The sequence below is a fragment of the Osmerus mordax genome, assembly GCF_038355195.1.
Source record: "Osmerus mordax isolate fOsmMor3 chromosome 12 unlocalized genomic scaffold, fOsmMor3.pri SUPER_12_unloc_2, whole genome shotgun sequence".
Taxonomy (NCBI): domain Eukaryota; kingdom Metazoa; phylum Chordata; class Actinopteri; order Osmeriformes; family Osmeridae; genus Osmerus; species Osmerus mordax.
The window spans coordinates 24,196-39,286 of NW_027120375.1; the positions used below are offsets into that span (position 1 = coordinate 24,196).

Below are 15,091 nucleotides of genomic sequence, written 5' to 3' on the forward strand. Positions count from 1 at the left end.
ACGATTCGATCACGTGTGAGAGCGCTATGTGACATGACGTAATCGAGTATTAGAAGTGGAATAAATAGCACTCAACATATTTATTATACTGTAGCCTAGCTCTTATAGGCCTAATATTAAGGGTAACTCTACGTCTGCTGCAAGCGTGCTTGTGTTTTTACAGTGTCCTGTTCGCTGATTGGGTTGTTGGAGCGCCGGAACGACGCGACGCTTCGGGAGGCAGTGGCGCAGAGAGAAAGCGGTACCAGCACGGGAGGAGACCGGAGAGGGTGATGTGATGTGATCTTATACGGGTAGATACGGGATGACTGGCGCTTAAAAGCGGTTGTCACTCTGTTGTCCTCTAAAACAGTGTCGTCGTTGGAGCAGTGAACCTTCAGAGACCCGGGTTTCAAACGCGGTGAGTAAATTCATATTAGGTGTGTTTGCCTCCTAGTGCGGTGATGTGTGACGTTAGCCAGGCATAGACAGAGGAGATTTATTGCGTCTGTTTGATATCGACAGTTCCTTAGCTTGTGTCCTGTATTGACAACTCCTGTCACCTTCATCTGCAATATGTATATTGCGTTTAGATTCATTTGATATCGTTAATAGTCTACTGGAGAGGGAAAGGTTCCTTTAACGTGAGAGTTTGGAAAAGAAAGATGCAAACATACTCCACCCCTGTCACGATAGACATACAGCCGACTGTCGACCACACTTTGTTAAGTCGACTTGTTCTAGTTTGTCACTGTCGTTTAAACATCCAGATTTATCAGGGGTATTACGCAGTAATACTAGGTTGCTCTATAAACAGTGTCTCAAGTTCATAGAAAATTGTGATTGATGTAGGCTATTATTGTTGTTTCTTTTAGGCCAGGCCTGTTGCAGTGATGAGTGATACCGTACAGTTTAGGGCGCAGCTGTGCACTTTGTGTATGAATCATTTATAGACAACTTTTACTTCTCATCTCATCCCATAACATTAGCTCCAATTAAACTAAAATAATTGGACTTTCCATCATGATCCGGGACCGAGATTGTGTTCTTGTTCACCTCGTTCACCTTATTGAGTATTTGCCTTCGGGCTACCTGTTGGCAGGTGACGATATCTGAGTGCCGTTGAAAAGACCTGAGTTAAAACCAACACAAACCAACCTGTTACCTGGTGTGAGGATATTGATTAAACTCCTTTTGCCAACATCACAGAGATAAATGATTAGCCTCTCGGCCCTCTTGCCCTTGCAGTTGCACTCTGAGTACACTATGTACCAGTCACAACAATGGGTTACTTTTACATTATAATGATATAGCTGTTAGAGGTTCAGCACTGTAACATCCTGTGCTGTAGCATGGCAGGGTCTCGTGAATGACCTCCAGTGAAGGCGACAACAACAGATTTATTGAAGACAGAGGTTTAATTGCGTCCGTGTACCCAATGCCCTGGTGGAAACTGCTGTGTCATTGTCCACTCTTCTCCTTTATTTCAAATACACCCTGTTTTTCTCTCCATCTCTCTATCTCTCTCTATCTCTTTCTCTCTCTCTCTGTTGGTAGTGTCTGGATGTATATAACTAAGACTTAGTTGCACAGTCAGGGGAAAAAACTTGCTATCTCAGTTTGGATCAAGTGTCTCCCTCTAACTCTGAGAGTAAGTGAGTCCACAAATATTTCTGACATCTGATAGAAGGTCATGTTTTGGGGGATTACTTCAAACTGTTGCTTTGTTGACAGTGTCTGGCTTGCTGTGTTTATCACAGTGCTGTCTACATCACTCACTCATATCTCAAATTCAACTCACCTCTTGTGTTATACTGGTCCTTTCCTATTGGTTAAAGCCAGAAAAAAGGACAGAGAACAAAGTATTTCTCTAATTTTCTCTAATATCCATTTTCTCTGAAGCTGTATGTTGTGGTAAGCAGGACATGTAACCAGGTCTTGATGTGAACCCAGTTAACCTCCTTGATCTTACAGTCAACCTTGCTTATGTCATCTACAAGTTGTTGAGGGGGTGGAGGGTGAGGGACGGTGAGGGGCAAACACATGAGGGTCCCTCATGAACAAACCCAGGGATTCTGCTTACCTCACAGGTCCTCTCTTTCCCAAGGCCTTGTCTCCTTTTCAGATCTGCTATGCTTGTGTTCTCCATCTTTCCATGACCCAGACTGGCAGCAATGTGCGTGTCTACGTATCAGTTACACTGTGTACAAACATGTATGGGAACGTGATGTTTGTGTACATGGGTGTGGTGAGTTAGTGTGTTTGTATTTGTATCGATCGACACAAGGTATAATAAAACAGCATTGACAAGAACTACAACTCCCAACAGTTCAGAATCAACAACAGCTCTTGGTGGCATCAGAACTGACATCAATCCCTTTATCCTTCATCTTATTCCTCTCACTCTCCCTATCTCTCTTTTTCTCTCTCTCTGGAACTCTCTTTTTCTCTCTGTTTTCGCCAATAGATACTATGTACATTAGTGATAACTATGTTGATGAAAGCCTCTGCTAGATGGGTGCCTAGATGGTGTCCTCAGCACTGGCTGGCCCCAGCAGTACTGGACAGAGATGTCAAACCTTTGGTCTGGAGTCTGCCATGAAATAGGAACATCAAAAGAGGCATCGGTAAAGTCTTGACTCAGTGCTTTAAAACTGTGATATCCTCAGCAGAATGCGTGTGTTAGCCTGCACACATGGTTACTCAGAGAACCTCTTAATGCGCCAATAGAACCTTCTGCCATTGGTCGATCGGATGTCAGAAAGTGCGACAGTCAGAACTTTTGAAGGCATGTGAGTGCCATGGCAACAGATCACAGACCAGTGAATGATACCAGGTCTAGTGTGCATTTACAGCTCAGTATATAAAGTATACAGTCTATACATTGTGAATGAGTATATGTGCATGTTATATGACTTGCCTTGGTGACCAAGGAAAATTATCTGATGATCCTAACTCATCACACTCAGGAAGATGACTCATACTGAGGCTGGTTAGGAAGTACTGGATTAATAGATGATGTCATCAGTATCAGAGATTAGAAGACTGTGTGAGTGTGTGTGTGAGTGTGAGTACCCCTGCCTGCTCTCTGAACAAGCCCTCCCTCTCCTCTCAGGTCTTTTTGTACCTCTAGTCAGCCATGATGTCCATCCAAACCCCTCCCCTCTCACGAAGCGGCTCCTCCCCTTCCTCTGTCGGACTGGCCAATCGCAGTGCCCCCTCGGCGGCCCCACCCACCTCCCTAAGCCTGCGCTCCTCCTATAACCAGCTGCTGGGGCGTGATGTCATCAGAGAGTCGGTCGGCATGGAGACGGGAAGCTCTGCTACGTTGCCGAAGAGTCGGCATAGATACGCCATGACCAGCGTGCGTAGCGCCATGGGACTGAGCGACCCACTTGCCAGCCAGCAGGCCCGGAACCAAGCCCCCACCCGGGGTAGGGGCCTCCCCACCAAGTCCTCCTCCTCATCAGCCCTCTACTCTTCCTGTTCATCCTCCTCCGCCTTCTCCTCCAACAACAACCCCAAACTGGCCAAGAACGGAGCCAACCTGCAGCGTCGGGCCGAGAGCCAGCAACAGGAACTCAACAAGGCCCACACGGAGGTCAAGGGTCAAGAGGACGACTTCAACCTTACCTCTGATTGGCCAGAGTTCGGAAAAGACAACTCCCAGGCCCCGGCTCCCTTTCGCAGGAGGACCAAGAGCTTCCTGGAGTACCATGAGAAGGACCTGGGGAGGCTGGATGTGTCTGGCTGGGGGATCAAAGAGAAGGGGAGAGGGGAGAAGAATCAGCAGGCCAGCCCAGAGAAGGAGCAGGCCAGCCCGGACAAGGAGAGGGACACCCAGGAGGAAGAGAAACAGAGTAGCAATCAGGACGTGAAAGAGGAGGAGGAGAAGGAGGAGGAGGAGAAGGAGGAAGAGGGTGATGGGGAGGAAACCCCCACCCCGTCACTGCCTCTGCTGCCGCTGATTGAGAGCCCCCCCTCTTCCCCCCAAAACTACTGTCGCCCCGTGGAGTACAACATCCAGGCTCCATGCCCTCCCCAGGCCCAGGAGGAGGTCACAACCCAGGTCCAGGGTCACCCTCCTGGGCTGGAAACTCCCCCCAAGCCCCCCCGGAACTCCCAGGCCCCCAGGGTGGTCAAGGTGGAAATGCACCCCAACAATGAGAACCTGTACCTCAAACGCCCCCTAGGCCCCCCCTCTCACCAGGCCAGGGGTGAAGATGGCATCCCTCTCCTGCCCCAGACACCTCTTGGCCCCTCAGACCCAGATGGAAAGAGAGAGGGCCCTGACGTGCCAGAGCCCCCCTCAGAGGATGAGGACTCCAGCTGGACCACCCTCTCCCAGGAGACCCCCTCCCCTCAGACCCCCAAAGAGGCTGGTGAGTGTGTTTGTATGTGTGTGTGTTTTTCTCGTATGGGTCTGTGTGTGTTTGTTGCTCTGCCTGCTTTGAGCTCTGTTTCTCTCTAGCACCCCACCCCCACTTGCTCTCTCAATGTCCCTCTGAATGTATCTGTCCCATTTCTCTCTGTTTCTGTTTATTTGCACCTCTCTCCTTCTCTCACCTCTCTCCTTCTCTCACCTCTCTCTTTCTCTCTCTCTCTCTGTCTCTCTCTCTCTCTCTCTCTCTCCCTCTATCTCTCTCTCTCTCACTCTCACAGTGAGAGCTCTTGTCTAGCACACTTTGTCTTGTCTGGAAATCTCCCAAAAGCCTCTCCTTCAGCAGACGGGGGTCACTGCAGCAAAACGTTTTCTGCCCCCTGTGGGCCACTGTAGTCAGCAGGCTGGACAGGAGAGGGGGAGTAAAAAGATAGCAGAGGAGGACGGGGGCGGGGGGGTCTAAGAGAAGGATTGTAAGAGATACAGGAAGGTTTTGTTCAGATGGAGAAGATGAGAAAGGAGGAGGAGGAGAGAACAAGATGGCAGGGGAGTGGAAGGGAGACATGGCGAAAGAGAAGTGAACAAGATAGATAGCAGAGAAGATAGAGAGAACAAGGAGAAACAGATAGGAAAATAGAGCAAAGGAGGAAAAGGAAGAGGGAGAAGGAGTGACGTAGATAGCAGGGGAGAAGAGGTAGAGAGGACCCTGTCCTTTGGGTGCTACAACAGATGAGCCTAGGGTTGCTATGACAACAGAACCTAAGTAGGGAAAGAATGACCATTGCGGAAATTGACCACTGAGTGTGTGTGTGTGTGTGAATATGTGTGTATGCTTTTGTCCTGTGTGTGTGTATGTGTGTGCCTGTCTGTATTTTAAATGTGTATGTCTATAAAATGTAAGTATGAATACACTGTGTGTGTGTGTGTGTGTGTGTGAATGTGTTAACGTGTGCATCCTGTGCAGCAGATGTGTGGTCCGAGGGGGACCTCCCCCCCGGCTGGCGTGAGGTCACTGATGTGTCAGAGGTCTACTTTTGGCACATCCCCACCGGAACCACTCAGTATGACCGACCTGTTGCCCAGGGCAACGAACACCCACACCCCAACCCTGACTCCCAGTTGGACACACTGAGACCCCCGAATGAGGTGAGACCACTCCTGATACAAGCCACATCATGCTGTGTGTGGCTGACACTAACATATACATAACACGTCTGATCTGAGCATGATATGCAGGACTTAACACTGCCTGGGACACTTGTTAGAAAGAAGCTAAGGGAGAGAGTTGGAGATGTGTCAACACCCTTCTCTGCTGTAAACAAGGAAAACAAGGGTTTTCCTTGTTTAGTTTTATCTCTCTCTGTCTTCCATCCTCTCTCTTCCTCCCTCTTCCCCATCCTCTCAACAAATCACTTCAACACTTATTGGGGATGAATAAGTAAGCGCTAGTACCAAAGCCAGATAAGAACAAAGTATATAAATAATAAGTATATGAATTATAAGGATACCTTTACAATAATTGCTAAATATCTATGTCTCTCTCTCTGCCCCAAACCGCCACAGCGTCCCAGCAGCTTGGTATCAGACAGCTCTGTGGAGCCCGTCCCCTCTCCCTCCGGCTCCTCCCCCTCCTCCCCCTCTGATGTCATTGTGGCCGACCGCGGCTTCGACAACACCACCTATACGGCCAGTGTAAGCCCCGCCCCCCTCTATCCGCCACCTCCACAGGGGAGGTATCCATGACAGTAAATTGATGATTGACAGCCTAAGTGACAGAAGATCAGACCTGAACTTTCTGTGTGTGTTCAGGAGCTGAAAGACTACCCCGTCTACCCTGACCCCAGCCTGAAGGCCTTTGAGGGAGCGACTCTCCGTTACGCTTCCCTGAGACTGAAGTAAGACTGTGCATTATCCTCTCCAGGACCTGAACAGGTGTCATTGAAACATAACATTTATTCTCCAACATGCTGCCGTTTTACAGAAAGGGGAGAAACAGTGGACACCCAACATGTTGAAAAAACCTTTGTTACCTAAGTTAGCGACAAAGCATTGAGCAGCTTATTTACTTGAAACTTCTAAATAAAAGCATCTATGTCTGTAGCTAGGGTATTCATTTATTAAATAAGGAAATGTTCAGTTTAAACTGGCGTATGTATATCATGTAATGTACTAAATGTACAGTATTACAGTAATCCTCTCATGTCTCTGTTTCCAGCCCAGCAGCAGAGTTTGTACCAGTGGACCTGAACAGTAACAGTACTGACCCAGAGGTGCAGGTGAGACCTGTTATACATTTATTTGTCTCCCAATTATAGTTTAAGTCTATACATTTTCAAAAAGGTTTGCAGACATATTTTAGCATCCGTAATCAGGAATCAAAAGGTGAAAGAAATGTCATTATCGGGTCCGAACTAATCTGTAATGCCATGCCAGAGCATGGATTATTGTTCCTGCACAGTAGCCTATTGGCATGTGGCCCGACATACATATAGTACCACGCCCACCCTGTGTGTGGAGGTCCGTGACAGTACGCTGCAGTGTGAACTGTAGGGTGTCTGCGTTCTCACCAGCTCATTGTGGTAAGCTATGTACTGTCGGCTCAATGCAACCAAACACAGCACATCTACCCCAGAGATTATCACAGAGCATGGAGGCATGGAAACGTATGTGAACCAGGCCTGGGACTTCAGGGAGCTGCAGTGTTTGGCATGACGTAATGTCCCTGCCCACCTCTCTCACTGTGATACTGCCCTCCTGTGACGGCTTGGAGATTTACTGCTGCTTGTTAGTTCGGATGCAGGTTTTGCTGCCCTCTGTTGGAATAAAAGTGCACATCCATGCTCTCTCCTCGTGGTGGTAAGTAGGGAAGGGCGGGAGGAATAGAGAGAGAGAGAGAGAGAGAGAGGGAGAGGGAGAGGGAGAGGGAGAGGGAGAGAGAGAGAGAGAGAGAGAGAGAGAGAGAGAGAGGTATTCTGGGATGACGTAATCACCTGTAAAAGTTGGATGAGGATTGCTCGGGAGGTCTATAAAAACATAAAGGGAGGAGAGGAGCTGAGGAAAGAAAAGGAACATGGGGAGAATGCAGAAGGAAAAAACAAGGAATAGTCCATGTTCGGATGCCTGTATGAACAAACACTGACTATCACTTTGGGAGTATCTCCTGTGAACATCACGCTGTGCCCCAGGGACACCTTAGTACACAGACACTCGTACATGCCTGTTTGTCTCACTGTGTTGTTTGCTCAAGATGGCTTGTGAGGGAGCGTGAGAACACAGCTCTAAAGGGAGTCATGTGATCCCTTATGCTGTGGAGGAGGGAAAAAGAGATGGAGGGATGGCGTCCTGGGGAAAGATGGAAACACAAAATGGAAAGTGAGGGTGTGAAAGAGAGGGGGATAGAGGTATGAGGGAGGGGAGGGAGGGAGGGGAGGGAGAATACTTGAGGAAAAGGGGATGGCTGCAGGCCATAGATGTTACCAAGGAAGCTTCATTTGTGGTTCTGAGCCTTGGGCGGTTCATATGCCTGCAGAAAGGCACACACACACACACACACACACACACCCTTAGAAGTAAAACATACTCAACACATTGTAATCTCACTCTGTGCTTTTTACAGAAGTTTTACCAATAAAGACTTCAAGACGAAATCCCTTTGAAAATGTGTGTGTGATACATCCCAGCGTGTGTGTGTCTTAGTCGTTCCCGGTGCGCTCGCTGGGCTGGGTGGAGATGGCGGAGACGGACCTGTGTGAGGGGCGGAGCAGCCTGGCGGTGCACCACTGCATCAGACAGCTGTCCTACTGCAGGAGGGACATCCGAGACTCTGCTGGGGTCTGGGGAGAGGTGAGAGCACAGGGAGAGGACGGGAGAGGACGGGAGAGGACGGGAGGCGTGGGTGGGTGGGTGGGTGGATGATAGGATGCGTGATTGGGTGGATGGACAGAGAGACAGACTCATGACACTGTGTCAGATGAGTGGATGGGTTATTTGAATGGACGAATAGATGAATGACCGATAGCTGGTCCCAGTTGCGTTTGTCAGTGAAACGGACACGTCCATTGATGGGGTTGGTTTGTGTGCAAACAGGGAAAGGGCATGCTGCTGGTGCTAGAGGACCGCACGTTGACCCTGGTTGACCCAGACGACCATAGCCTCCTACACTCCCAGCCAATCAGCAGCATCCGCGTGTGGGGTGTCGGCCGTGACCACGACAGGTAAGGGGAGGGGCCAGAGTGTCATCACTACCTGTAGATTATACACATATAAAAACTGTTCAAGATGGTTTCACAGGATGGCCCAGGAATTCTTCCCAAACATACAGCACTTAGTTGGCTCCAATGTTTCTTGGCAGTGTATTAGAGTGTGCAGGCTCAAACACTTGTCCACTCGGTGAGGTTTTGTCAAAAGGGAGTGTCCCTTCACCTTGTCACACAGTATTAACCTGCCAACACTGATCTGATAGATGAAGGCTGAATTAAGCAAAAAGGTGTTTCTGTGTGGGGGCTGGGAAGAGATTTGTTACCGAGCTATTTTAACCAAGACTGTTTTTTGCTGTTTCAGACTCTAAGGGCATACTAGACAGTAATATGATTTTTTTGGTGTGTGTGTGAGAGAGAGACAGAGCGAGACCTCATTGTGGGTTTTGAGTCATGGTGGTATTAGATCTATTCTGCTCTGTGTTAGAGAGGATTGATGCCATGTGAGAAAATCGAACAAAAGATGTCTGGCTTTTCTGATCTCTTTCTTTCTCCCTCCTCTTTCTCCCTCTGCCTTTTTCTGTTTTTTATATGGCATACTACGGAACTTTCTCTCTCTTTTGTGCGCTCAAGCACACTCAGACACACTCACATTCTCTCTTGTTCAGTATCACCCTCTCTCTGTCTCTCACATTTTCCATTTATCTCCCTCCTTCCCTCTCGCTCCCTCTCGCTCCCTCTACCTCTCTCTCTCTCTCTCTCTCTCTCTCTCTCTCTCTCTCTCTCTCTCTCTCTCTCTCGCTCTCTCTCTCGCTCTCTCTCTCTCTCTGTCTTTCTCTCTCTCTCTCTCTCGCTCTTTCTCTCTCTCTATGGTAATGGCAAAAGCATGTAGCTGAGGTGACACGTGAAGGGGTTGACCCAGGCTAGCTCATTCCATGTCACGATTTCCTCCCTCTCTCCTTCTCTCCGATCTCATATTTCCGTGCTTTCTTTACCTTAATCCCTCCCTCCATCTCTGATATCTCTCTCTGTTTCTCTTCCTCGTATTATATAGCAAACATTACTGTGCCTGCTTAATTTACTTATTAAGTATCTATCTACTTATGCAGAGTGGTTCCTACACTCATTTCTGTATCCATTCACAGCGATTCTCCTTCCACTAAAAGCATCTTTGATGGTGTTATCAAAATGCTAAGTGAACAATGTTTTTAACATAATGTTCCAAACATCTCTGTGATGATGAATCTATATTGCTGTTGCCTTGTGTGCTCATCGCAAGCTACCCTGAATGTGTTTTCTTCAAAGACAGTTGAGTTTGAGGTCGTTTTTTCCCCCTTGCTTTGTGCTGTCAAAATGCAAAACATTCAGCTTTTCAGTCTACCTTTGAGAAACATCAGTGAGTGTGTTTACTTTTACTCAAGTGAAATGTAGTTTGGTTTTGGGATTATTTGGAGTTCACAGTCACAATGCACTACTTGATTCGGTCACTGGAGTGCGCTGTAAGCACAGATGATTTACTTGACAGTCCACTAGGGTCACAGAAAGAGGGAGAGGTGGTTGGTGTAGGAATGTGAGCTTGGAAGACATAGGTCTATTATTTAGTGAGTCTGGGGGATCTTATGGTGAATGGACTGGGATGCAACTGGAAGTGTGTGTGTGTGTGTTCTGAGCAGATCACAGCCCAGATGTGAGGTGATTGGACCAGTGAGATAACAGGTGTGGGAGAAAGTGCTGTTCTCAACATTTTTCTAGTCCTTTTTAATGACATTAGAGTCTCAGAGACAGAGAGAAAGTGAGAAATTAAGAAAGAAAGATGGGAAGAGGGCAAGAGAAATGGTGATGGATAGAGAACAGATAAGGAGATGTTGTATGTTTTCCTTTGTTGTGTAAAAGGACTGTGCAGAGTCAAACAAGGAGACAAGACTGGACCTCCCAGTGACTCCCCCCCCCGATCCCTGCTGTGTGTGTGTGTGTCCCTGCTGTGTGTGTGTGTGTCCCTGCTGTGTGTGTGTGTGTGTGTCCCTGTGTTTGGGACTGGAATATCCCCACTTCTGTACTGAATGTTCCCTGTCTCTCTCTCCTTCTCGCTCTCCACCCATTCTCTCAGTTTGATTCAATATGAATGAGCCCCCCTGTCTCCTGGGGGGAGGGGGGGGGGGTGAAGTCATGAGGCTATATCTAGATCACTCAGCAAGTCTGAGTGTGTGCATGCACACATGCACGCCTGCATGTGTGTGTGTGTTTGTGTGCGAACACGTGGGTCTGAACAGATGAAGTCATACGTCTATATATGGAACGCGGTGTGTGTGGGTCCCCAGTTCTCTTGCCCTATCCCCGTCTTTCTTGCTCTAGCGCTATTTCCACCCTTTGTCTCTAGTGCTCTTTCTGACTGTCTCTCCTGCCATTGGCTACCCCTCTCTGTCTTCTTCTCCCTCTTTTTCACCCTCTCTCCCTTTGTTGGTCTCCTCAACACTCTCTGACTGTGCGCGCGCGTGGATGAGGGTGTGTGCGAACACAACCCTTCCCCTCCCTGCAGCAGAGGAAGAGCGAGGCAGAAACACAAGGGTGCGAGGTGGTGGAGAGGACGAGAAACAGGAAGGGTGACCAAGAAAGAGAACGGGACAGGAGCCAAACTCCTGCTGCTTGAGCGAGGGAGGGATAGAGAGTTAGGGAGAGAAGGGGTGGGGGCACATTGCACTGACAGTGAGAGACAGAGGTAGAACCTTGCGGAGGACACTGCCTGCGTGAGAGAGAAAGAGAGGGAGGGAAAAGGAGAAGAGGGAGAGGCAGGGGCAGTCGAAGGAGTGCCGGAACACGGAGAGGAGGAAAGGGACTCTGAAGGATTTTAAAGAAAAGAGAGAAAAAAAACGAGGATTGGAGGGCGGGGGCCGGAACGGCGACAACGAGGAGAAGGTTTTCCTCCGGGTGCCATGGCGATGGGGCTGTAGCAATGTCACTGTGGCGACGGAGCTAACGACCCGAGAAAGTACTCAGCACTAGCGGAGAGGATGTCTGAAAGCGTGAGTGAGCCCTCCTCCCCATCCCTCCCTTCTCCACCGCTTTTTTCTGTTTCTCTATCCATCTTCCTCTTCCCCTCTTTTCCAACTCTCTTTGGTGGCCTCTCTGTCCTTCTATCCCAGCTTCCTTGTTTTTCCTTTTTTTTCTCCCCTGAGTCTCTCAATCCCTCTTTTTATTATTCGCCTGTGTGTGAACATTTTACTCTGTTCTGCTCTTGGTCGTCAAAGGTTCCTACCCTCTCATCTTTATCTCTGGCTTTCTCTGTCTTCTCTAGAGAGAGAGAGAAACTGGGTTGTTTTTAGGGATTTGTAGTCTGAATTTATGGCTGTTTGTTGATTTTTAAACTGAACTGGTATTTTTTTCTGTTCTACAAACTGTATCTTGTTTTGCAAAGTAACTTGGAAAGGTGTGTGTAGAGAACATGTCCTGTGTGGATGAGGTGTGTTTTGCAGAATAGCGAAGTATGTTGTTTAAAGTGTTTTGGAAGGCAGTGTGTGCTTCTCTTTCTACTGAGTGTCCTGAAAGGAGTGAAATATGGAGAGAAATCTCCCTCTCTCTCCCTCTCTCCCTCTCTCTCTCCCTCTGTCTCTCTCCCTCTCTCACCCTCTCTCCCTCTCTCACTCTCTCCCTCTCTCTCTCTCCCTCTCTCTCACTCTCTCCCTCTCTCCCTCTCAGTTCAGTTCAAAGGGCTTTATTGGCATGAAAACAACAATTGTTCATATTGCCAAAGCAACGGTAGAATTACAGAAATATTAATCAATGTAAATCATTGCCTTATATATACTTATATTTCACACACTCACATACAGAGACACACACGGCAGTTTAACATATACATACGTGTAGCTACACCACTACAAAAAATGAAAACATGTTATGTTTGCCATATTATACATTTTCCTCATTGTGGCTGTCTCTAAGGCCATGACAGGCTGATACATACTTTGCTGCTAAAATACAGCAGTTAGGTTTTTCTCCCAATAAATAAACCAGTCTCTCTCTATTTGTTACATTTTCAAATTCCTTGTATATGCTGGTAATTTTGGGGAAGTATTTGGTTCGAATGTCTTTATAGTGGTCACATTCTGTTAGGAAGTGGAGCTCTGTCTCCACTTTTCCCTGTGAGCAGACAGAGCACAGCCTCTCCTCTCTGGGCAGCCATGTCTGCCTGTGACGGCCTGTCTCTATGGCCAGGCTGTGCTCACTGAGTCTGTATTTAGTTAATGTCTTCCTTATTTTTGGTTCAGACACAGTGTTCAGGTATTCTGCCATTGTGTACTGTCTTTTTAGATTCAAATAGCATTCTAATTTATTTTGCTTTAGTGTAACTTCTTTCCAATAAACAATGTACTTTTCTTTTTGCTGTTTTGCTATTTGTTTTGGATTAATAAGGTGGTTGCTGTCTTGAGGCTCTGTGGGGTTTGGTGAGCAGAGCCTCTGGACTAGCTGGATGAGAGGACTCTTATCTGGCTTCATTTTTTGGCATAGAAGGGCTTTGTCTAAGGTGTAGGTAGAATTTAGTTGCTATTTTTTGTATTTTGATGATTAAAGGATACACTCCTAATTCAGCTCTGCAGGCATTGCATTGTTCTCTCTCTCTCCCTCTCTCTCTCAGAGATAGGTTGTAGCAGTAGAACAGACTCTGCAGAGGTTGTTCATGTTCAACCAGTAAGAGCCACATATGTTTCCCTATCTTCAGTCAGTCTCTACTGCTAGCTCAGTAACCCTACCCCACGGGTGATTGATGGCTTGTACAGTGTCAGTGTGGGTGTGTATGTGACTGAGTGTGTGTATGCCTAATGTTTTCACTCATTAGCTATTAAACTCATCCATTTTTTCCTCCATTCTTTCTAATGGTTCATCAGATCAGCTTGTTTAGCCAGAGGACACTCCCCTCTCTTGTCCAGACAGTCATGTCATACATATTCATTTGTGGGCAGCAAGGGGAGGGTGTGTGTGTGTGTGTGTGTGTGTGTGTGTGTGTGTAGGATGGAGGCGCTGCTTGTTGATTCCACCCGCCTCTCGACACCTGACTTTCCATGGACAGGGGTTTGACGTGGTGAGGAGAGGTGGTGGAGGGGGGATTAGGTGCTGATGTGTGCTGGCAGATATGATTGACCTTCTACTATAGGGCTGGGAACTGCTCAGTGCGTAGAGCGCTTTCCTGCAGAACAAGCGGTCACATGTTCAAAGTCCCCCTGCACTGTTTGTAGGTTTGGATACAAGCGTCTGCTAAAGGAATACCACCCGGTTTTCAGTTAATCAGCAAACAGCTTTGGCTTCATGTGTGTGCAACACGTGTCACAGCTGTCACCCCCCCCCCCCTCTACTTGCTCAGTTCTGATGTCCCAGTTGGCCATAGCTCATTGGCCGGTCAAACCCTCCTACCTTAATTAACATGCGAGTGCCTTAAACAGTCCACAGGGACGATGGTAGAACACCCAGACCCACTCAATAGATGCCAGAGTGATGGATGCTGTTTCCTTCCCACTCAGACTCTGGTCAGAGCCCCTCTGAAACATCTCTCTTTACCCAGAAGTCATCACTCTGCCACGGCAGCTCCCTCCATTTACCCACAATTCATCACTTCCACAGGGGCCCTCGTCCTGCTGTGAGATGAGTCTCTGTCCGCCCTGAACGCACCACTCTCATCCTCTAAAGAGTCATTATACAGGGGGAAGCTCTCGCACTCCAGTCTAAAATCATAACTCACACACACACACTCAGACACACATACAAATATGTTCAGTCCACCCCCGGACAACCTTATTTCACTTTTTTCATCTATGATCTCTCTTGCCTTTTCTCTCTCCCTTCAATCCATTCCTCTCCCTCCCTCTTTCTGTCTCTCTCTCTCTTTCTCTCTCTCTCTCTCTCTCTCTCTCTCTCTTTCTCTCTCTCTCTTTCTCTCTCTTCCCCCTCCCCTCTCTCATTCTCCCTCAATATTGCTGTTTATCTCTAACTCTATCTACTCCCTCCCTCTCTTTCCATTTCTTTCTTTCTGCCCCCCATCATTAGCATGATTAGGCACACCTGCTGTAATCCCTGTCTCTCTGACAGATTACAGCTCCTGTCCCTTGTGTGGATCCCTAACCCCCCTCCAGCCTCCCTCACCCCACAAGCCAATAAATCTCTACATCCTCACGGCTGCTTGGCTGGCTGGCTGGCTGGCTGGCTGGCTGGCTGGCTGGCTGGCTGACTGACTGGTTGACTGGCTGGCTGGCTAGCTGGCTTTTGTGGATGGGTGGCTCTTTGGATGGCAGGTTGGTTGGGTTCAGTCACCTTCCTATGTGGTAACATAACTGCACACACACACACACACACACACACACACACACACACACGTCACACATTAGTTAAGCCACAGTCATGTAAGGTAAGGGTACAGTGACATCTCAAAGGGACTTCAACTTTTTGGACATATAGCACACATGTACACACACTCAAACACACAGACACATATATACCCAAACAGTGCTTGCACAACACACACACACACAACACAGCCCAGGGCAGT

At 47.9% G+C, this 15,091-nt stretch overlaps 1 protein-coding gene across 1 annotated transcript; it reads left to right on the forward strand.

Annotated features, from left to right (window-relative positions):
• Positions 1–269: 269 nt before the first annotated feature.
• On the forward strand, positions 270–8,578 carry LOC136938799 (amyloid beta precursor protein binding family B member 2-like). The gene is made up of 8 exons (XM_067231746.1): positions 270–400; positions 3,095–4,361; positions 5,325–5,506; positions 5,924–6,052; positions 6,170–6,255; positions 6,576–6,636; positions 8,057–8,203; positions 8,447–8,578. The coding sequence occupies exons 2-8, from the start codon at positions 3,119–3,121 to the stop codon at positions 8,576–8,578; spliced, it is 1,980 nt and encodes a 659-aa protein (XP_067087847.1). The 5' UTR covers positions 270–400; positions 3,095–3,118.
• The last annotated feature ends 6,513 nt before the right edge of the window (positions 8,579–15,091 follow it).

Bases quoted from the DNA above. Each gene is read 5' to 3' on its own strand.
- LOC136938799 (XM_067231746.1), top strand. From the start codon at position 3,119: ATGATGTCCATCCAAACCCCTCCCCTCTCACGAAGCGGCTCCTCCCCT. The intron at 4,362-5,324 runs GTGAGTGTGTTT...CATCCTGTGCAG, and splicing joins TCAGACCCCCAAAGAGGCTG to CAGATGTGTGGTCCGAGGGG. The intron at 6,637-8,056 runs GTGAGACCTGTT...TGTGTGTCTTAG, and splicing joins GTACTGACCCAGAGGTGCAG to TCGTTCCCGGTGCGCTCGCT.